General features: G+C 42.5%; 1 protein-coding gene across 1 annotated transcript in view; it reads left to right on the top strand.

Annotated features, from left to right (window-relative positions):
* LOC124805392 (myrosinase 1-like) overlaps positions 1-22843 on the top strand; it is a 246463-nt gene that overhangs the window by 54432 nt on the left and 169188 nt on the right. Inside the window, exons 8-10 of the mRNA XM_047265954.1 lie at positions 694-809; positions 12802-12936; positions 13030-13136. Of these exons, the coding sequence (XP_047121910.1) occupies positions 694-809; positions 12802-12936; positions 13030-13136 (358 nt within the window). The remainder of the gene's footprint in view (positions 1-693; positions 810-12801; positions 12937-13029; positions 13137-22843) is intronic.

Raw genomic sequence — 22843 nt, 5'->3', positions numbered from 1 at the left:
CCTCTAGTTTTCCTGGGTTGGCTCTCCTGCCAATCCACTACACTTACCTCAGTTCGTTTACTTGCATTTCAAAGATATAACCCGCAGTGTTCCCATTCCTCTCACTTAACTGTGTTTCATTCACTTGCTGAATACTTGTTTCAGTTACGATATCAGTCCCACTGCCACCTTTTAGTTCTCTCTTCTATTACTTTGAGATTAGTTAGTATCACACTCTAGATATGTTAAACTTGTTCTGTTTTCTGTTTATTGTGGTGGCTTATAATTTTTACTTTCGTTTCCACTAGAAATTCCATTATCTTCATTTTGTATTCTGATATATATTTTATGAGGAACATAGGTCATATTTTTCACCTGTATCCAAAAAGTGGCAAGAAGCTTTCAATAGATTTTTTGTTATCTCTTATTACTGTAAGAAAGTAAGTGGGAAATCGTACTGAAAAGGTATTTAGAACGCAGATGGATGTTTGGTAATAAATGGCGTAACGCAGATCTTTTTGCAGGAACCTTAAGTTCAGAGATATTTTGCATCCTTCTAAGGGTTGACAGCTTGACTATGAAACAATGTGTACAACGTAAGATGCCTTAGACGTAGAGATTTCTGGGTCTTCAGCTAACTCTAGATTCTCAACACATTTCGGAATGAATAACATGTAAAGGTGATCACCTGACGTAAGCTGTGTTCTGTTGCAGGGGCGGCTGACTTTTTCGGGCTGAATCACTATTCGACGAGCATCGTGACTTCAGGCGAGGCCGGCATATCTCCGTCCAAGTCCAGAGACTCTGGCGTCGTCAGCGTCAGTAGTGGGGTGAGTGAGCCGCAGGCCGACAAAGTGTTCTCAGCCAGATACCTCTCTGAATTAACCGAGGCGAAGACAATCGACAAAATTCCCTGAGAATTCTCTCGATTTTCATCTCACACTCATTGACGTCAAACCACTGGTCCTTACCACGCTCCATTTTTTTACAGATTAACAGCACCACGAATGAGAAATTTCTGAACCAAGCACTTTAGCTTCAATTCACGCTCTGTGCCCCCTCCTGCTCTTTGGTGCACTCCTCTGCAGTACGTTAATTCGGCGGCGCCAGAAATGATGACAGGGGGAGGGGAGGGGGAGGGAGTGGCCTATGGGACTGCCTCCCCTCTCCTCCCTCCAGAACTACACCAGTTTCTTCTTAATCTCGAATAAAAATATGCAACATAGCTTTCAGTCCCAGCACTCTCGAAAATTTTCTCGCCCTTGTAGTTGGCCTCAAGACCTTACAGGCACAACTCAACATATCGCCCTTAGCGGAACACATTCGGCAAGTGTAAAGGTAATTTCCAGAGTACCCCAAGGTAGGACCGCTCAGTGTATACAAATGGTCTAGCAGAAAGCGTCGGAAGCTCATTAAGACTACTACTGATGACACGGCCGTCTATAGAAAGGTAGCAACGCCAGAAGACAGCATCGATTTGCAGAACGACCTGCAGAGGACTGACTAATGGTGCAAGGACTCGCAGTTAATGCTAAACGTGAATAGACGTGACATATCGTGCATACATAGGTAAAGAAATACACTAATGCACAACTACTCTATTGATGACGAACTGCTGGAAAATGTACCGAAAAATATCTAGGAATAACAATCCAGAACGACTTTAAGTGGAATGACCACATAAAAAGTAGCAGGAAAACCAGATGCCGAGGTGGCCGAGCGGTTCTAGGCGCTACGGTCGCAGGTTCGAATCCTGGCTCGGGCATGGATGTGTGTGATGTCCTTAAGTTTAAGTAGTTCTAAATTCTAGGGGACTGATGACCTCAGAAGTTGACTCCCATAGTGCTCAGAGCCATTTGAACTATTTTGAAAACCAGATACCAGACTGAGCTTCATAGGAATAATCTGAAGAAAATGTAACTCATCGACGGAGCAAGTGGCCTACAAGGCCGATTCTTGAGTATTGTTCATCAGTCTGCGATCCTTACCAGGTGGGACTGGTAGAAGAAAGAGAGGAGGCCCGACAAAGAGTGGCGTGTTTCATCGCGGGATCGTTTAGTCGGCGCGAGAGCGTTACACATACGCTCAGCAGTGGCAGACGCTACAACAGAGGCGTTTTGTATCATATACAGTTGTTCTATTGAAATTTCTAGAGAGCACTTGTGTGAAATGTCGGGCAATATATTGCTTCCTCCCGCATACCTCTCAAGAAAATTCGAGAAATTAGGGCCAATACAGAGGCTTACCGACAATCATTCTCCTCACGCGGCATCCGCGAGTTGAACAGGAAAGGAGAATCAGTTAGTGGTATCAGAAGTATTTCCCACGATATATCGTTAGGTGGCTCGAGGAGAATGATGAGGATGTAGGTGTAGACGCTATTATAACAGATCAAGAAAACATCTTCGTTTACTCTAGAGCATTTGGAGACGGCATGACGACACAAAATTTCTATGAGCTCAGTCCCCCTGCCATTCAGAGCAAAACCCCAGATTTGACTCTGCTGGGGGTAATACAATTTCTTAGTGGGAATCTGCTGTGTCAGGTACACATAACCCGTAGTTTTATATGGGTAGGTCGTCGTTTATGTAGATCTTGAACTTGAGGATTTTTCTGTGCTTGGGGTGCTTCAAATATTAAACTCTCACTCCCCATTTAGTGAGACCACAAATCCGACATGTGTACTTCATTGCTGACATGTGATGAATTAAACTGGTTGCAATACACTCCAGAGGTCAGGTCCAAGAGGTCACCTGTGCTATGTAAATTCCATGTCATGTAAATGCTAATGAGTCAAAACGTATATTAATATCATAATATTTATTATATAAACACAAGTCACAATAGAATTTTACAGAAAGAACAGACATCGGCCATGTTTTCTCACCGATGACGACCTATATTTAGATTGCATTCACAGGAATGAGACTGTTGTGGGTCTCCACGGCCTACTTCAACATCAGCTCGCTCTAAACTGCCATTTGCCGTCTCCTTAAGACCTGTTTATAGACAGCTCTCTCTCTCCATCAGTTTAAGGGATGTGAGGCCACGAAACAGGTGCGTAAATAACAGAATTAAGATGCCTGAAAGCTAACGCTATTTTAATTTATATTAGTGTTAGCTTTTTCTTTGTATATCCTTCGCAATGTATGTTAATGTGGTAACAACCAAACTTGATCTACAGTTCTTTCCGACGCGTTCTGACATTTTACCAAAATAAAATAAATATAATTTTTATGAAATTTAAAACGACTTCGAATTGATGTGTAAAATGTTTCATCTTGAAAAAAATTGAGGTCATTACAAATAGGTTGTTAAGTTTTGTGCATCTCATATTTCTGAAGCTATGAAAAATTTAATACGACTATTTTTAGTAAAATTAATTTAGCTGATATGTTTAGGCTACACTTACGATCTTCTGCAGTCAAGCATCAATTGAATTAAATTTACATTTCGAAACAATCGTTTAATTAAATTTTAATATTGCACCATCACCGCTACCTTTGTTAATATGTGATGCAGTCTTGGTATTGGTTACACGAGTAGATACCCTATGAAACTTATTATCCTATTACGGCTTTTAGTGGTTGTAGATTCTACACTCATAAGTAGTAAACTGTGAGGCGATGAATTTAACTGGTTTCAACATTCGAAATATCGGTTTCTTATATGAATCTTAAAATAAAATTTCAGAATCATTGAATGATATGAATGGAATCAGCAAGCAATCAACGATATTGTTTTAAATATGTCTTACGTACAGAAAATCGCATGAACACTATATTAATTTAGATTAAGGTCAAAGACTCTGCTGCTAGGTGCCGCTGTTGACTTTGCTTTAATAAGCGATAATTAATATTGAAATTATATCTCTAACTCAGATCAAATTAGGTCTCCATCTACATCATACGCCACAAGCCACCTAACGGTGTGTGGCGGAGAATACTTTCGGTACCACGATCTGATCCCTCCAATCCTGTTGCACTCGCGAATAGTGCGTGGGAGGAATGATTGTCGGTAAGCCTCTGTATTGACTCTAATTTCTCGAATTTTCTCCTCGTAATCAATACGCGAGATGTATGTGGGGAAGGGGGGGGGGGGGGAAATTAATATGTTGTCTGACTCCTCCTGAAAAGTGCTGTCCCGAAATTTCAATAGTAAATCTCTCCGTGATGCACAATGCCTCTCTTGTAACGTCTCCATGAATAACGCCGGTAGCCACAGGGACTACAATGATCAAATCAACTATCCTACTGTAACTAATCAGGACTTAACGTCAGACCATCTGTGAAATTTAACAGCACCACATTCCGCGAGAAAGCGCCATAGAAGTTCAGTAGTGACGTTATGGGAACTGATACGCCGAGCATGCTGAACGTCGCAGCTATCTTCCCACAACTAGACTACTAGACGCATTAATCATCAAATGTGTCAGGGGCTGGCAGTAAACCTGGTATGATCCGCCCATATTCCAGGCATGTTCAATTGGTAACAAAGCCAGAGACACGGCCGTCTGAGAAATGGCAAGTTGTCTAACTAACTCGTACATCATCAAGTAGCAAACTGTTTTTCTGCTGATTGCCGTACTCTGCAGGATTAAATTATTCATTTAAGTGCTGGTATCACTGCGAACGTGGACCGAGCCTTTCATTGAACGCTGTTTGTATGATTTCTTACGTTGGCGATGCTTTAAGTGCTTCCTGATTATTTACATGTCCCTGTCAATTTGACCTGTTTTACAGATATAAAGGGTCTACCGATTTGAGTCTATGTAGTTGTACAGTAATTCAAGTTAAATAATATCACTGGGGTTCCTTCAGCGAATGCAGTGATAAACTGGTCGCATTTAATGGATTGCAAACTCCTCTATTGGTAGCGCAACGGAGAATGGACGTATTCCGAATATAGTTAACGAAAAATTTTAGAAACCGACTGATAAGTAAGTGATGAATGTCAGATGAGAGGCAGCTTGAAATTTTCATTTCGTGTGGCTCTGGGCTGAAACAGTTCTTCCTTTGCTATAAAATGTCTATAACTTTTAGATGAGATATCGGTCACGATGACTTAAAGAGTGTAATTGCGCCATTACATTGTTGATGTTGTGAAAGGAGATGATGAAACCCGGTTCCGGCATGTAGCGTACTTACGTCAACTAACGCCAAAGGAACAATAGAGCTTAACACGTGCTTCAATGGATGGATTACCCATCAGCGAGATGATACTGCGTCACTCAATTAGGCTTTGTAGACAAGCGTGAAATTTAACGCGTGGAATCTGAGTGAAATTTAAAGTAGGTCTAATGATCAGTGATTGCGCTTCAATGCCTATCGCAGACCATCACAGACGTACAAGTGTGAGCGAGATGGGTTGCTGAGGGCAGTGTGTCGATCGTATTGCAACCACATGCATTGATAGCATACCGTTTGACGTGCGACGCGAGGAAGAGTAGTCCAGGCCATTCTAAATACCCATATAGTAATCGCTGTAAATGTAAATACAGATAGTACACGATGATGTAAAGAAAATTACGAATGGGAAATACGAGGGACGTTCAATAAGTAACGCAATACATTTATTTCGGCCAGTTTCGGTTGAAAAAATGCGGAATTTGTTGTTGGCCATTGTGCAATATTCCTGTTTCATTCCCTGTAATTTAATAAAGTGCCGGTAGGTGGCGGCGCTTTTCGTAGCTTTCAAAATGGCGTCTGTAACTGAGGTACGTTTCAAGCTGAGCGATGTCATTTAGTTCATTTTGATGGAAAACCAGAGTATCACAGATATTAAAGGGCCGAACGTCTACGAAGAGATGGCAGCGAACAAAAGCACGGTGAGTAGTTGGGCGAGGCGTCTGCCATCATCCCAACGAGGTCGCGCAAATCTGTCCATCTCTCGCCTGCCGACCGGCCGCACACGGCAGCGGCCAGTGACTCCTACAACGTTGGAACGTGCGGACACACTCACTAGACGTGCTTCACGGATCACAATAAACACCTCGCTGCTAAACTGGACATCTCTGTTGGTGGTGCTGAAACATTCGTCCGCTAGTTCAGGTACTCAAAGATGTGTCCTCGCTGGGCTGATCGCCGCCTAACACAAGAGCATAAGGAGCAACGAAGGACCATCTGTGTAGAACTGCTTGCGCATTACGAAGCTGATCGTGACAATTTTTTGTCACGGGCGATGAAACGTGAGTTCTTCACTTCGAACCAGAAGCAATCCATGAAGTGGCGCCACGCCATCTCGCCTCCGGAGAAAACTTTCAAAGCCACACCCCCAGCCGGTTTTATGTTCTCCCTCATGGTGCAACGATCAGCTCTGAAGTGTATTGCGCTACGCTCAGGAAATCGAAGATACGACTTCAGCGTTTTCGTCACCACAAAAATTCAAGCCAACTTCTCTCAACGTAAGGTGTCACACAAGTCTGCACACACGAGAGGAGTTCACAAAACTTCATTGGACTGCTCTTCCTCATCCAGCCTGCAGAGTGGATCCCGCGCCTTCCGACTTCCATCTGTTTGTCCCAATGAAGATGCAGCAAGAGGTTGGCTCCGACGTTAACCAGCAGAGTAGTACCAAGTGGGCACACTTGCCCTCCCAGGAATGTGGTGTAAGGCCGTCGCATTGAACGGAGGTTATTTTGAAAAATATGGTTTTGTAGCCAAAGACTGGGAAATAATATGACATATTGGAATGCTGAATAAAACCAGCCTGCTTTCATAAAAAAATGTGTTGCGTTACTTATTGAGCGACAGTCGTAGGAAGAAATGAAGTTGAAATACGTAATGTCACTGTAATCCGTATATGGTTCTGAGCACTATGGGACTTAATTGCTGAGGTCATCAGTCTTCTAGAACTTAGAACTGTTTAAACCTAACTAACCTAAGGACATCATACACATCCATGCCCGAGGCACGATTCGAACCTGCGACCGTAGCGGTAGCGCGGTTCCAGACTGTAGCGCCTAGAACCGCACGGCCACCCCGGCCGGTAATCCGTATACGTGGAGCAGTTGCACAGTAATACATATATTATAACTGCATAATAACTATTACTAATTTGCACTATTAATAAACATATAGCATCAGTAAACCTAATCCGACAGTAATTGTGGCAATCAAGGGATGTTATAACAAGGCGCTCTACTTTATTATTACAGTTCTTCAGCACTCTCTTATTTCTTTCTGAGTTATTTTAAATAATATTTAATATTTGATGGGAGATCTCATAACGATTTCTTGAATTTGTTATTGTTATAACTGTATGTTACAGGCGACGGACTTGTAAAAATTTCCCGAGCAGAATATAATCTTCTGAAAAGTCGGAGTAGAATTTAGAAAACTATGTAAGCTCCCCTGACAAGAAATTAAACACCCCTGTAGAAATGACTACAAGCGTCATCTAATATCGTGTAATTCTGCATCTGTACTTGATCGACGCCTGGATTAGATTGCGAAGTGAATCCACAAGGTCACGCAGGTACGTCGAATCCAGGTTAAGCAACACACAGTTCTACCAGATTCCGGGGAGGCTATTGTCGGCATATTACCAGCTATTCCAAGGTGTCCCACAGATTTTCTATGGCATTCAAATCAGATAATTTTGCTCGCCAGTTGAGATGTAATGGGGTGGGACAGTGTTCAGAAAATCCGTGACATATTCTTCCAGCCCGATGAATATTGCTGTTGTCGTCTTTATGTGCCTGTGTTGGCAACGGTCTCTTGCGGGCTGACCGACTCCAAATCTCCACGACATGCTGTCCCCGTGGCAAAGTTATCTCGCTAACAGGTTGCGATGGACCTTCATTCACAGCCTGCAGCAATTCCGATCGCTTCTGGAAGAGACGTTGATTCACAAGCCGTCAAACCCTTTCGGTCAGGGTATTTTATGGACCACATTTCTGGCGTCTTGCTTCGTTGCTGCCTTTGTTACACCTCTGCTTGTAGACACGGGAACAGTCCGCCGCTAAACACCAAAAAATCCAGAAACTTCACACACCGTATGGCTTTAGGCACTGTCAAACACGACTGCACTTGAATGAGAATTTCACTCTGCAGCGGAGTGTGCGCTGATATGAGACTTCCTGGCAGATTAAAACTGTGTGCCCGACCGAGACTCGAACTCGGGACCTTTGCCTTTCGCGGGCAAGTGCTCTACTAACTGAGCTACCGAAGCACGACTCACGGCCGCTACTCACAGCTTTACTTCTGCCAGTACCTCGTCTCCTACCTTCCAAACTTTACAGAAGCGCTCCTGCGAAACTTGCAGAACTAGCACTCCTGAAAGAAAGGATATTGCGGAGACATGGCTTAGCCACAACACAGTTTTAATCTGCCAGGAAGTTTCATATCAGCGCACACTCCGCTGCAGAGTGAAAATCTCATTCTGGAAACATCCCCCAGGCTGTGGCTAAGCCATGTCTCCGCAATATCCTTTCTTTCAGGAGTGCTAGTTCTGCAAGTTTCGCAGGAGAGCTTCTGTAAAGTTTGGAAGGTAGGAGACGAGGTACTGGCAGAAGTAAAGCTGTGAGGACCGGGCGTGAGTCGTGCTTCGGTAGCTCAGTTGGTAGAGCACTTGCCCGCAAAAGGTAAAGGTCCCGAGTTCGAGTCTCGGTCGGGCACACAGTTTTAATCTGCCAGGAAGTTTCACGACTGCACTTTTTTGCCACTGTCACGTCGTTACATTTACCCATGTTTACGTAGATTGTCAGCCTGAAACATGAACGTTCCAGTTTTTGTTACTGTCCGATGCTCACATAGCGGTAGTGCACACGCGGTTGAGCGCATGACTCGATTGCTGCGCCATCTGTAAAGGTCTAAAGGTTCATCTGCGACTGCACACTGAGGGCCTAACGTCCTGCCCGGTGAGCTTACTTTGTTGGGAAGTACGCCAGATGACAAGATTATTCTAAAATTAAAAGGAAATTGATCTTTTTAACAGTGTAGGCTGTTGCATGTGATTATGATACAGATATAAAATGGGGGGGGGGGGGGGATGAATCAGGAGGAACAACGAAGAAACAAAACACAAATATGATGATGTTGCAAATTTGTGGATCACATTCAAGCTCTAGGGAAGATACACTAAGATGACAAAACTCATGGGACAGTGATATGCACACATATAGAAGGCGGTAGTATCGCGTACACAAGGTATAAAAGGGCAGTTGCATTGGCGGAGCAGTCGTTTGTACTAATGTGACTGGTGTGAAAAGATTTCCGACGAGATTAAGGCCACACGACGTGAATTAACAGACTATGAACACGGAATGATTGTTGGGGCCAGACGCATGGCACATTCCGTTTCGGCAATCGTTAGGGAATTCAGTATTCCGAGAGCCACAGTGTCAAGAGCTTACCGAGAAAACCAAATTGCAGGCATTGCCTATCACCACGGACAACGTATCACTTAACGACCACCAGCAGTGGCGTTTGCGTAGAGTTTTCAGTGCTAACCGACAGGCAACACTGTGTGAAATAACAGCGGAAATCAACGTGGAACGTGCGACGAGCGTATCCCTTTGGACAGTGCAGCGATATCCGCCGCTTGTGGCCTATGGCAGCAGCCGACACACGTGAGTGCCTTTGATAACTACGTCTCATCGTCTGCATCGCCTCTCCATGGGTACTGACCATATCGGTTGGACCCAAGACTGTGGCTAAGCCATGTCTCCGCAATATCCTTTCTTTCAGGAGTGCTAGTTCTGCAAGTTTCGCAGGAGATCTTCTGTAAAGTTTGGAAGGTAGGAGACGAGGTACTGGCAGAAGTAAAGCTGTGAGTACCGGGCGTGAGTCGTGCTTCGGTAGCTCAGATGGTAGAGCACTTGCCCGCGAAAGGCAAAGGTCCCGAGTTCGACTCTCGGTCGGGCACACAGTTTTAATCTGCCGTGGCCTGATCAGACGAGTTCCGATTTCAGTTGTTAAGACCTGATGGCGGTGTTCGAGTGTAACGCAGACCCTACGAAGCCATGAACCCGAGTTGTCAACAACGAACTGTGCTGGCTGGCGCCGCGGGGGTAGCCGTGTGGTCTTAGGCGCCTTGTCACGGCTCGCGCGGCTCCCCCCGTCGGAGGTGAGGTTCGAGTCCTCATTCGGACATGGGTGTGTGTGTGTCGTCTTAGCGTAAGTTAGTTTAAGTTAGATTAATTAGTGCGTAAGCCTAGGGACCGATGACCTCAGCAGTTTGGTCCCACACTCCTTACCACAAATTTCCATTGCTAGCTGGCGGTGGCTCCATAATGGTTTCGGCTGTGTTTACATGGAATAAACTGAGTCCTGGCTATATTCGACTGCTTAGAGACCATTTGCGGCCATTAATGGACTTCATGTTCCCAAACAAAAGTGGAATGTTTATGGGTGATAATGTGGCATGTCACCAGGCCACAGCTGTTCACAAACGATTTGAAGAACATTCTGGACAGCTCGGGCGATTTATTTGGCCACGCAGATCGCCTAACATTAATCCCATCGAACATTTATGGGACATGATCGAGATGTCATTTGGTGCACAAAATCCTGCACTGACAACACATTCGCAATTATGGACGGCTGTAGAGGCAGCATGGTTCGTCATTTCTGCAGGGAACTTCCAACGACTTGTTGAGTCCATAACTCGTCCAGTTGCTCCATTCCGCCAGCCAAAACGGGGTCCTACAAGGTATTAGGAGCTGCCCCATGACTGCTGTCACCTCGGTGATGTATTGGAACAGTGGAAAGATATTAAGTCACCTAAAGACACATAAACAGACACATTAAAAATATATAGCCATCTGTAGTGTAAGGATAAAAGTTAAAACGACAAAACCAGTTCCAACTAGTACTAAAGTTCCTGATAAATTATAAGTGGAACTTGAGCCCCTGGGATCTTTGCCGCTTTCAGGCATGCGCTCTACCGATGAACTATCATTTTTTGAAAACTAAAAATTATTTATCATGTTGAAATACTCTATAACGAACTACAACGTTGCACAAATATCGTTGCACAGATTAAGCATTATCAATACAGTCTTCAAGTTATTTACACTGCACAAAGAATTCATAAATTTAAGAAAACGAAAAATAAAAACTGAAGACAATACCAGAGTGTTGTGTACACAGTTCCGCATAGTCAGCGCATACACAACTTTCCCACTAGAGCACGCCCCACTGAGCACAACAGCGCAGGCGCAGCGCTCGTCCATCTCCGCACTACCAGATGGCGCTGCCATAGAGACGGACCAAATTGTGCTTCCGCCGATCCGCGTTTTAATATGTAACGCAGCCAATGAGATTGCTGCTAACGTAGAACCTTTTCTCCTCGCGGATCACACTCGCGAAGTGATACATGAACACGCAACGTATTATAACGAGTGTACAGACCTCCGATTAGTCAGCCTGCATTTGCCTGCACCAGTCTGTACCAGTCTGCATTTGTCTGTACCAGTACTATAGTTAAATTTCACTCTGCGCCTAATAAGTTTACCATATTCCTGTACATAGCCATGAAGATAAATGTATAGACACTTTTGGCAAGTATCAGAGATATATGTGAGAATAAGATTTACGTACCAATAACAAACGAACTTCAGATTGTCAATTGTAAATAGCATCCAGAACCAATTTAAGTAATTTTTATGCTTGTTATTATTTTAATAAATGTGTGTGAAAATTAATCAAGTTCTGTTTAAAGTTGGTTACCGTCAATCTGCTACTCTAAGCGTGCAAGTGGCATTTCTATCGTCTGACCTAGCAGCAGAAGATAAACACGACACGATAAGACCATGAGACATATTGCTGACACTCGCCTACTTCGTTAGAGCGCCAAGTCAAATAATCTGATGGTGTGTGTACCGAAGGTCTTACAGTACGCACAGCACACAGAGTACATTTTGTATCCTCAAGAGTATAATTGTTTTAAAATGAAGCAACTGAATATTTTCCTGTACTGTTTTAATAAATTGTTTTAACTGCTTTTAGCTGTAAATTAGATAAATTAGACAGCAGGACTGGGACATTAGCCACAGCATATACATGTCTTCTTCACGTGTGTTACAAGAAGGCGGACATGCGATGTTTATGTTAATGACATAAATGATTTGTTCAAATTTATTGTAGATGAAAATGACTATTTCTAAATCATTGTTGATTTTTACTCTATACATACTGAAATTAGACGCGGAATGCTTTCACTCTAAAAGATACTACATTATACAAGTGCCTTAGCCACAGCCTAGAGAATTCTCCTCAGAATGAGTTTGTAGAAGAGTATCTGTGAAGTTTAGGTGGTAAGAGAGAAATCTTTTGCGGAAATAAAGTTCTGAGGGAATTAGTGAGTTGTACTGAGAAAAATACAGCTCAGTCGCCAGAGCACTTTCCCACAAAAGGTAAATTTCCAAGGTTCGAGTTCCAATCCAGCACACAGCTGTAAACAGCCAACAAATTTCATATCAGTGCATACTTCACTGCAGGGTGGAGATTCATTCCGGAATTAGTATATGGTAAGACCCGTTAATAGTAAACTTTATCCAGAAATTAAGAGGTTGAAAGCAAACGGATGGAGAGCCATGAACAGGTCACTCAGCGATGGGTACTGGATAAGCGTATTATCTGAAGCGACGTTTGGCATTATGTTGTTGATTACGATGAGTGTTTCTCTGGTATAATCATAAATGAGACATAATATTTTGTGAGAGTGTTTCGATGTCGCTACTGCAGCGGCACTTTCTTTTTCGTGAAGTTGTCACTTTTCATACTGCCATGCTGTAGAGTAGGAAATAGGAAGGGGGAGTGGGGGTTACTAAGTCTCCGGTATCATATGTTAATGTGTCTCCACTTTCTCTCGTTCCAGCAATATCCTTGGGGATTCCGAAACTTGCTGAACTGGATCGCCAACGAATACCCGGGCTACCCTATAATGGTGACAGAAAATGGCCTCGGAAACTCTGGTGGTCTGAACGACACCGACAGGATCGATTACTTAACAGTGAGTGCGCTTCGTCATCTTGAGACACCACTAATACTTAGATGTTAACTTCAGCCTGGAAATTCACTGAATATTTTAAAATGTTTGTCACAGTCTTATCTGACTGCGCTTCTGCAAGCTGTCAACACGGATGGAGTTCCGGTGATCGGCTACACCGCCTGGAGCCTCATGGACAATCTGGAATGGAACAGTGGATTCGAGTAAGTCTTCGTGCATTCTTATGTTACTTTGCTTTAGTTCATGGCTAAATTTTTAATAACTTGCCTGCGAAATTGCCTTCTAACTATAAGAGCTGCTAGTCTTCTATTACTAATGACGAAGGTTGTTGTAGAGGTGTTGCTGGATGAATTAACAGCAAATGTTCAAACACTGTATTACCTTTATCTTGACATCTATGTTTGCACTTACTGATTTGACTCGTAGCTAGGCGCAAACGATTCTAACTGACGCCAAATAAGGGCTTAAGCATCAGGTTTCCTAAATGTATCCTTTTTGTGTAAATGAATGTAATGAATATTAACTGTGGGACATACTCGGCATCATTAGCCACAACAAATGTTCATCAGTTGCTAAAGAAAATGCCTTAAAATTGCATGACCATTCTGTGTGACTAACAACGAGCCCTTCCATGCTGCAATCAGAGCATTCTCTTCTTATGTGAGAATTGTAATCGACTCGCCATTTGCACAGATTCTGAGCTCCTGCAATAAGTCAGAAGTTGGCTTCACGCTGTGCAGATCACGTGCTCCCTGGTGGCAGGTACACCCTGATCTCACTGGGCGTGGAGGAGAGATCCCTTCTTTTCGTTACACAGATATCCTCGTGTGCCAGATTCCGACTAGTACGCCCTTCTGGTCATCCAAAGTTTTGTAATTACAGCAGATTATATAACATATTCTTAGTGAACGTGTTGCGCCAGTTTGGAATAACATTTCATGTTTTCAACGTTATTCCCTACAGTCTATAACACAAGAGCACCTGACTGTTACATACAGGATGTATCAAATGGTAAGGTCATTTCTTGATCACATAATAGAGGATCTTATTAGCTACAAAAAATCTTGAACAAATTTTCTGTATTCGTCACCGTTTTGGAGTTACGTGTTTAACTCCCTAACAGCGAGTTTCTCTTTCCTTAATTTCTCAATTAAAGGACTTCTCTTGTAATTCATGTGTGTTGTCCCCATACACGACAAAAGGAGCGTTTGGAAGATGGTGAGTTTGCACGCCACATTGACCATCACACGTTGCCAGCCATTGTATGAGTTTCTTCAGCTGCAATTTGCGTACGGTTTTGTAGCTGGTTACAGCATTCGATGTTACTGATATTATGATGCTTTTTATATTAAGCCCTGAGTGTGTTTCTGGACAAGACGGCTGCAGCGATTAAGTGCTAAGCTAAAATTCGTGTTTCAACATCTAGAATGTTTACTAACGAGGAACGCCAGGACAGGCACTTTGTTTGTGGTTTCTGTAACGGTAATACGGCAACGGCTGAAAGGGAATACCGAGAGAGGTTTCTGCAATAACGGAATCCGGGAAGACGGGTATTTCAAGCACTTCACCAACGCTCAGGAACGCTACAACCTACGCATCATGTGATCGACCAGGACATGCTCCGTACCGTGACGAAGAAATTCTTGAAATTGTAGAAGCACTTACTCCTGTGAGTACAAGGCGTCTTGGGTGTCACGTTGATCTCTCATCTGTCTTCTTCATTGATAACATCTTCATCTGTACCATCTGAACACTGAGCAATAATTAAAGCCACAAGATCATAGGCATCATTTCGTATATTGTCAGTGATCGCTACAGATGGTTAATGACCAACCAGATTTCGTGAACCACAACTTATTGACTGACGAGTCAGGTTTCACAAGAGATGCTGTTATCAAATGGTTCAAATGGCTCTGAGCACTATGGGACTTAACATCTGAGGTCATCAGTCCCCTAGAACTTAGAACTACTTAAACCTAACTAACCTAAGGACATGACACACATCCATGCCCGAGGCAGGATTCGAACCTGCGACCGTAGCGGTCGCGCGGTTCCAGACTGTAGCGCCTAGAACCGCTCGGCCACTCCAGCCGGCGATGGTGTTATCAACAACAGAACTTACACATCTATGGTGACGAGATTCTTCGTGCAACTGGTTCCAACTCATTTCAAAGGAAAGTCTGTGTTAACGTATACTCGGTGGTATTCTGTTTGTCCCATTCATAATGGTTCTAAGCCATCAGAATGGTTTGATACTGTCCATATTTTCCTGTCTTGTGTTAATCTTTTAAGCTGTACACCCCTTCTGCACTTAGCATCGTCTGTAAACAGTTTTGCATATTCTGACCTTTGCTCATACAAATACATTTGGTCTTTACTGCTCCTTAGAGCGAATAGTTAACTATTCGTGGATGCCGTAGCATATTTATGTTACTAAGTGGCTGAAACTATCATCTAGCCTCAGTTGCAAGTCGCCTAGCTAACAGCTTCTACAGGTAACAAAAATTTAATTTTCCATACTCCGTGTCATTATTGACCGAAATTTTAAATGCTGTCATAATCTGCTGTGTAGTTTATGTAAAAGATTTAAGACGATAACTCAAGTAGCAGAGTTAGAAACAGTATCTATATGTCTCGAGGCAACTTAAGTCACGTCGTGCTGTTTAAACAGTCCCCGAGCTAGGTGAAGTCGGTCTTCCTGTTCCAGAGGAAGCCTCTTGGCTCGCAATGCCCTGGGCATTCACACAGGGTTGGTTTGCTGATAGCTGGGAGCTCCAATATTAGGCGCGTGGTGGGGCCGCTTAGGGATATGGCCACCAGGGAGGGGAAGATATCCAATGTGCACTCTGTGTGCGAACCGGGAGGAGTCATTGCGGAGGTGGAAAGGGTGCTTCCAGATGCTATGAAGAGCACAGAGCGCAGTGAACTGCAGGCGACTGGTTTCGGGTGTGTGCCCTGTAATCCATCATTCCCTTTATGTCGTGTATGTTTCCATGTTGTACAATTTGCACTAATCTATTCCAGTTCGTGCTTTTGAAATTCAAATGTGTTGTGTATCGTGTGGTTGTTGTTTCCTGTGAGTTTAATTTCTGTTACATTGTGATCGCTTGTGGTCAAAGAGTCGTGTACAGTCCATATTTCTGCCGAGCGGAATTAGCCGAGCGGTCTCGGGCGCTGCACTCATGGACTGTGCGGCTGGTCCCGGCGGAGGTTCGAGTCCTCCCTCGGGCATTGGTGTGTGTGTTTGTCCTTAGGATGATTTAGGTTAAGTAGTGTGCATGCTTAGGGACTGCTGACCTTAGCAGTTAAGTCCCATAAGCTTTCAAAAAAAAAAAGTCCATGTTTCTACCCGTCCTAGTGCTCTGTCGTTCATTAGAGTAATGTCAATTTTGCTACTGGATCCGGTCCATCTTCATTTATAATATGTAGTTGTGCCTCCTGTATAGCGTCATCGACAGTTGACTTTCATCAGTTTTGTCAGACTGCCATAGTGTGGATTGGGCGTTAATGTATGCACATATAATTAGTTTCCTGTTTCTAGAATACTGCGCTATAACTTTTATTATTTCTACGTATGGTTCTATATTGCTATATTGTGCGTACAGTGATGCGATCACCCATGTGTCTCTACCCTTTGTTATTTCTGCCGTGGCCAGGATAATGTTGCACAGCTGAGAAATCTCTATGGTTTTACATTTTCTATTAAGAACCACTAAAGTGGACTTACAGTTTTGGCTGTCAGTTATTGCGACAGCGTCCCGGGGTAGGTTGATTAGTTTATCAAGGGTTGTTGCGTATGCTTCCTGCAGGCAGAGAACGTCTGCTTGCAAGTCCAGCGCAACCTGCGGAATTTCCGCACTTACAAGAGTGCTTCTATTAGCATTGAGTTGTAATACATTCATGAGTGCTTCACATATACGTAAAATTTACTACCAGTCTGTGAGTAGTCGTAGTCTTTTCTGCCGTGAGCCCTCACCTAGTGCTTATAGATCTGGTGTGCTACACGCAAGTATCACTAATTTTTCTAGTTCTGTAGGATCTGTGGGATGTTCTCCGTTTTAAGTGTCACCCTGTGTGACTGTCCAGTGGTCGGAAAGCAGACATAGCCACCCGGAGGATGGAGTAGTAAGCAGTCTTTGGGCCGTTACAAATACATCGTTATGCTCTAACCTACTAAGTCTTAAATTTAATTCTACGTTGTTGTAGTCATCATGCCATTGTTTTTGACTGTCTTTTCCCTTCTTTTTCTGTGTACGGTACAATTCCATCAACAGAGCAGATATCAACGGTGTGGCATCTTGCTGGATCTTCTGTGATAGTGTTGTTCCGTGTGCTGCAGCAATTCTCTTTTCACTAACACTTTTCTTTTTAATGACATTATCAACTACACTTTCCTCACCACTGTCGCATTCGTCTGTTATGTTTTGCATACAGAAGTATTACTCTCTTTTCTTGAGTTTCACTAATTCTAGTCCCCTGCTGTGGTTGCTTGTGTTGTAGTGTTGTATTGTGTTGTGCAGCGGCTGCAGGATTGATTATGCCTCCTGACACGAAATTCACTGGTTTAGAGTAACCTCTACATCTATATGTGTCATACATCTTCGGTATATCATCTGTTCCTTGGTGTTGTGTATATGTGTTCACAGAGTTTGACTTACCTGTATTCAATGTTGTTGTATGTGACTGTTTTCTTTCTGTGTCTTGTGTAGTACTTCGAATTCCAGCTCATCAGTTAGTGCTTGCAACGCCTGCTGGTAATTTACCCAGTAGTACAGCTGTTTATTTCAGCTGTTTGGCCACATCATAGTGTATGGCACCATTAAACACCATATCATCTATGTATTCTGCAGTATTTATGTAGCTGTCTTGCAGTGCCTGCAGTCCTTGGAGAGATGGAACGTCATGTGTGCAAGTAAAGTCATCAGGGACCAGTCCCATCTGCCTGCGCCATGTCACCGCTCTCTGATAATTCCGATTTATGGTCGAAGGTGACTTGTGCATTGTTTTGTGCTTCCTAGTTTGGGGCAGTGTCAGACTACTCACACTTTCCATAGTCGAAGTTCTAAAGTGGTCGAGCCTAGAGGAATGTGAGGGATTGCCACACACGACCTTTTAGTTTGGCACACTGTTTTCCAGGGTTTTTTCAGGGGTTGCAGATGTCTTGTTTCTGCACCCTACACTGTGATTTTTTATGTCCTTTTCTCCGGCAGTTGGCACAGGTGATATATGTGTCTTTACACAGATTTTTGGTGTGTCCAATGCCACATCACTTGTAGCAGGTTGGAAGTTGTGCAAAGTTTTTAACTGTTAAGGACAAAAAGTCTCTATATACTGTGTCCCGTTTCGTTAGAATTTTGTGTAATTTCGGCGTGACCTCTATTACCTGATGGTCAAAGCTCCTACCTCTTGGTCCACTACGGAATTTAATCTTCGTCTCCTGCACAAAATCGTCCTTCTCAATTTCCTCACTAAAATATAGATCGTACAGGCTTTTAAGGAATTCCTGGTCGTCAGGTGTATCAGGTACGTGATGAACGGCCACTAGCGGTTTTCTCTCACTTGGCGGCTCACACTTAATTGTGTTGATGTTCTTGGTTGAATCAAGCGACTTTTTACAGTCGTCCTGCGTTGCAGTTTCGACTATGACTGTTGTTGCTGCGGTTTTGACGGCTCTGATTTTAATTTTGTCTTTTCTGGGTTCAAGTTTCTGTGTGAGGCTTTCCCGTACTGTTTTTGGATCTTTATTTTTTGTCGAAGTGATGACAAGTGTTGTCGTTTGTTTTGCATTGACCTGTTCAATTTTTAGTGTCCTTTTTGCGCCGGCCGCAGTGACCGAGCGGTTCTAGGCACTTCAGTCCGGAACCGCGTGACTGCTACGATCGCAGGTTCGAAACCTGCCTCGCGCATGGATGTGTGTGATGTCCTTAGGTTAGTTAGGTTTAAGTAGTTCTAAGTTCTAGGGGACTGATGACCTCAGATGTTAAGTCTCATAGTGCTCAGAGTCATTTGAACCATTTTATCTCTTTTGTCTTTGGCTCCGCTTTAACTACTGTGGCAAAGGATGGCAGTGTTGGTGGTGCTGGTGCGGGCTTTCGCGTCTGTTTCACTTTTCGTAAAAACTCTTTTCTATTATTTGCTTTATCATCGCTCGCGTAATAACGCATATACGAAAAGAGCCGCGAAATACCTTTTAGTAATGCTGTGCCATTAATTTCTTTATAATCATTAATTTTCAACAAAACAGAATATATTGGATTCTTATTGTTCTGTATCTGGCTTTCTATTAAAGGAACATTTTCCGTTACTGCAACTCACTATAAAAGTCAACATATCTTCCCTACTTTATCGTTATTGAAAATGAAAATTACTTTGTTGTGAAATACTGATGTTACAGTTCACGAAGATTGTTCAACATCAAAATTTTGCAGTGGATTTTTGTTAAGAGTAAAACACCAATAATTACCACGACCAGCACAAGAACATGAGACTATTGTCGGAGAAAAATACGTTTTTACTATAAGGTTTGCCAGACCAGAACTAAGCACAGCAAAATTCCTATTGTGTTACGAAGGTAAATTATCTTTTTTGTACTGTTAGCAATATATTATCAGCAGCCCGCGTCAACCTGCAAAACACATCATAAAATCTGCTGCGCTGCTCTGCAAGTCCGGAAGCTGAAAAAGATGATTTTATTTCACTATTACCTTCCCGCTTCTTTGCGGTATGATCGGTGTCTTTAAATGCAGTTTGAATGCGCCGCGGCAGCGGCTCGTTCGTTCGTAGCGCAGCTCTGCACCACGGATAATATTTAAATAACTGAAAATTTCTTAAAAGGATGGGATAATATGCCAAGCAAGCTACTAGAAATAATAATGCAAGGTTTCATTAAATAACTCTATTCAAAACATTCAAATATGTTAACTAATACACACCTTTTACAATGATTACGTAATGGGGTACATCTGTTGACCATGACAAAAGAAGACTACGCTAGCATATACTGCAGCGTCACAGGCTATCTTACTCGTAGAACTCCAAGAAGAAGACAGAGAAATTAATGTTCGTTCTGTATTATTTATACTAGTGGTATTTTTTCATCTATGTATGATATTTATCGTCTGTGCGGTTTCAGTACTCGCCGACACAGATATTATCTAAAATAAATAAAAGAATAAATAAAAATAAATAAAAATAAAAAAAGAAATACATAATTCCATACAATAACAAAACATGATACACAATATTTTCTCTTTACTACAAAATATGTCTTTTGCTAATAGACGTTACAATGCCCCCTGGCAGCAATTGACTAACGTTAAGAATGTTCGGCAATATGCTGCCACTAACGTCCGTTTTGTCATTGTCTATCACCTTGTTTGGAATATTCACTGTTCACTTCTTTGCTCTTTTACATTATAGTTTTAATTACACTCATTATAGTTTTTTCACACTTTGCGAGGTGACCGTAAACCTAGTCCCAGGGTCATTACAGTTTTCTGGCTCCCCCATTTGGGCTACGTGCGGTCAGAAAACCTGGGAAAACTGCGCCGGAGCCATGGTCATCTCACCTGGTTTGTCTTAACACGCGGTTTGATTATTCATCAAAAAAGGTTGGACTTTATCCAATGTTCACAGATAACAAAGGTTATTTACTACCCAATGTTAAACTTTTAGTCTCTCTGTTAAAAATGTACCTTCTACACTCTGTCACATTTGTGTTCTGTGTCACAATGAAAGTCAATCATTAAACAGTTTTATAGCAAGGTAATGGATTGTCTCTACACTTACTCACGACAAATGTTCTACCATTGTATGGCATTCGTGTCAGTTTGCTTCACCAATATGACGAAAACATATCACATATATCATCGAACAAGTGAATGTTTTGAGTTTATACACAGTAAATTAAAAAAGGAAAAATGTTTGTCACGTAATTTCGTGTCCAATAAATCATTTTCATATTAGTACATTAACGACGTAGTTGGTAATGTTCGACTGAATGTCAACAATGTCGTCCGGAGCGGGCGGCGCGAAGCAATTGTTGCGTAGCGTCGTCTGGAACGCGGCGTGTCAACGACCGCTGAGGTCGACGACCTGCTCGCAGTAACAGCGGCGGCGTGCTGAGGTGGCGCCCGAGCAGTCGCGAACCGCGCCGAACCATTCACCAATGTCGGCGTGTTGCAGTGGTTTCCCGCGACCGGCTGCCTGGCGGCACGGCACCCGTCTCTGCTTCTCCGCATGGCTCCCCGTCGTAACGCATGAAACAAATATTCCACAACGGTGTACTGTCTTTAAGGATACAAATTATTAGCTGTGGAAGAAAATGCACTTTGGTTAAAAGCGTTTATTGTTCATTACGCCGTCGCTTCGCTGGTATGCACAGGCTGTTTTGGCGTGATAACAGGTTTCTTGCGACACTGGTATTTAGGGTTCGTCACACACACATTGTACTACACACTTTCATTTGTTCTCACGGTCGATTCGCTGCCAGAGCGTCTCTCAACACGTGAAATGTTTCGGTTCACACACACACTAAATGTTTCCGTCGAGCGATGTTAGTTTGTATCGACTCCGAACGGATCACTAACTACCGTTTTTACTCACAGTGTATTGTTCGTTGAGCACTGCACTGTGACAGTTAGTCACTCAACACTTAACTTATACCGACGTATATATTGGTGCAGATACAACAGTCATTTTCTGTCCCTACTACACACAATATTCCGTCCTTTCCTAGATTGTTTATGCACACAGTTTATTTTTAATGCATAACAACTGTTCTTAGCATAATCACTCTCATCTACATTGAGTCCATTGTGTTTACCTTGTCATTAGACACTTTTAATACTATTACTAGGCATATATGGCTTTTTTTGTAATTATTTAAAGGTGTGTGATTTTTGTTACATAGCTTTCTTTTCCTTTTTTAGTGTAGCTTGCCAGGTTATCACCCATCTAGCTAGCATGACAGCTTGACTTGGGCATATTGTTCAATAAATACTTTATTTAGTACTAGTATTATTTTTAGCGGTTTGTACTACAGTGTAGTTTCCGCGTAACTTGATTCGCGTACCGCGTAATTAATATTCAAGGGCGTGTACCAAGTGCACAGGCTTCAATTGAAGCATCGATACATACAAAGCGTAGGTCACACGGAATGGTTTTGTTTTGATTGAATTCTGCTGCAGTGTCGTTCTCAGATCACTATTGGCAGTAATTGCATCACATAATTATTTCGTACTACAAAGTCCATTTTTGGCTAGTAGAGACTCTCTCTCAGGGTTCCTTAATCCTAACACAATTACATCTGTTACATAATTATATGAGATTGCATCATTAATTGTACTTAATTACTACAAATGAAAAATGATTCAAGAAATTAATCATTATTTTGTCAACAAAAAGATTATTCATTTCTTGAAGAGCATATCGTATTTTAATGACACTAACTGTCTTCAATTTGACTGTTATTGCTCAGTTTACTGACTCTACTTCCTCAAAGTTTTAACTATACACACATTCTTTCATAAAACTAACATACTTATACTCTAAAACACAATTGAAATCTTCTTACTACTACTATTTACATCAGACATGTCACTGAATGAATAATTTTACATCTTTACGTGGATACAGTCCTTTTATTTTCCCCGTCTGAGGATGTGCTAATAAATAGCTACATTCGTGTGGCAACATCTTCTGAATCTCTTTAGCCACTACTTCCCTCCTCGACCAAGGGATGGAGTAAGATGCGCGACAGTGTTTTGTGGGGCATCACCTCTATGTGATAGTGATACCCTTTGACTATTCCTGGTCGGTCGGTAAATACCATGTTATATTCTGATAGCAGCTGCGTCAACTGTTGCTTTTGTATGTTGCTTAAACTTTCAGATTCCTGTACTTTGGTTTG

The sequence above is a fragment of the Schistocerca piceifrons genome, chromosome 7 (genome assembly GCF_021461385.2).
Source record: "Schistocerca piceifrons isolate TAMUIC-IGC-003096 chromosome 7, iqSchPice1.1, whole genome shotgun sequence".
NCBI lineage: Eukaryota > Metazoa > Arthropoda > Insecta > Orthoptera > Acrididae > Schistocerca > Schistocerca piceifrons.
Note: the sequence above shows the minus strand (reverse complement) of the source record. Positions and strands in the feature narration are given on the sequence as shown.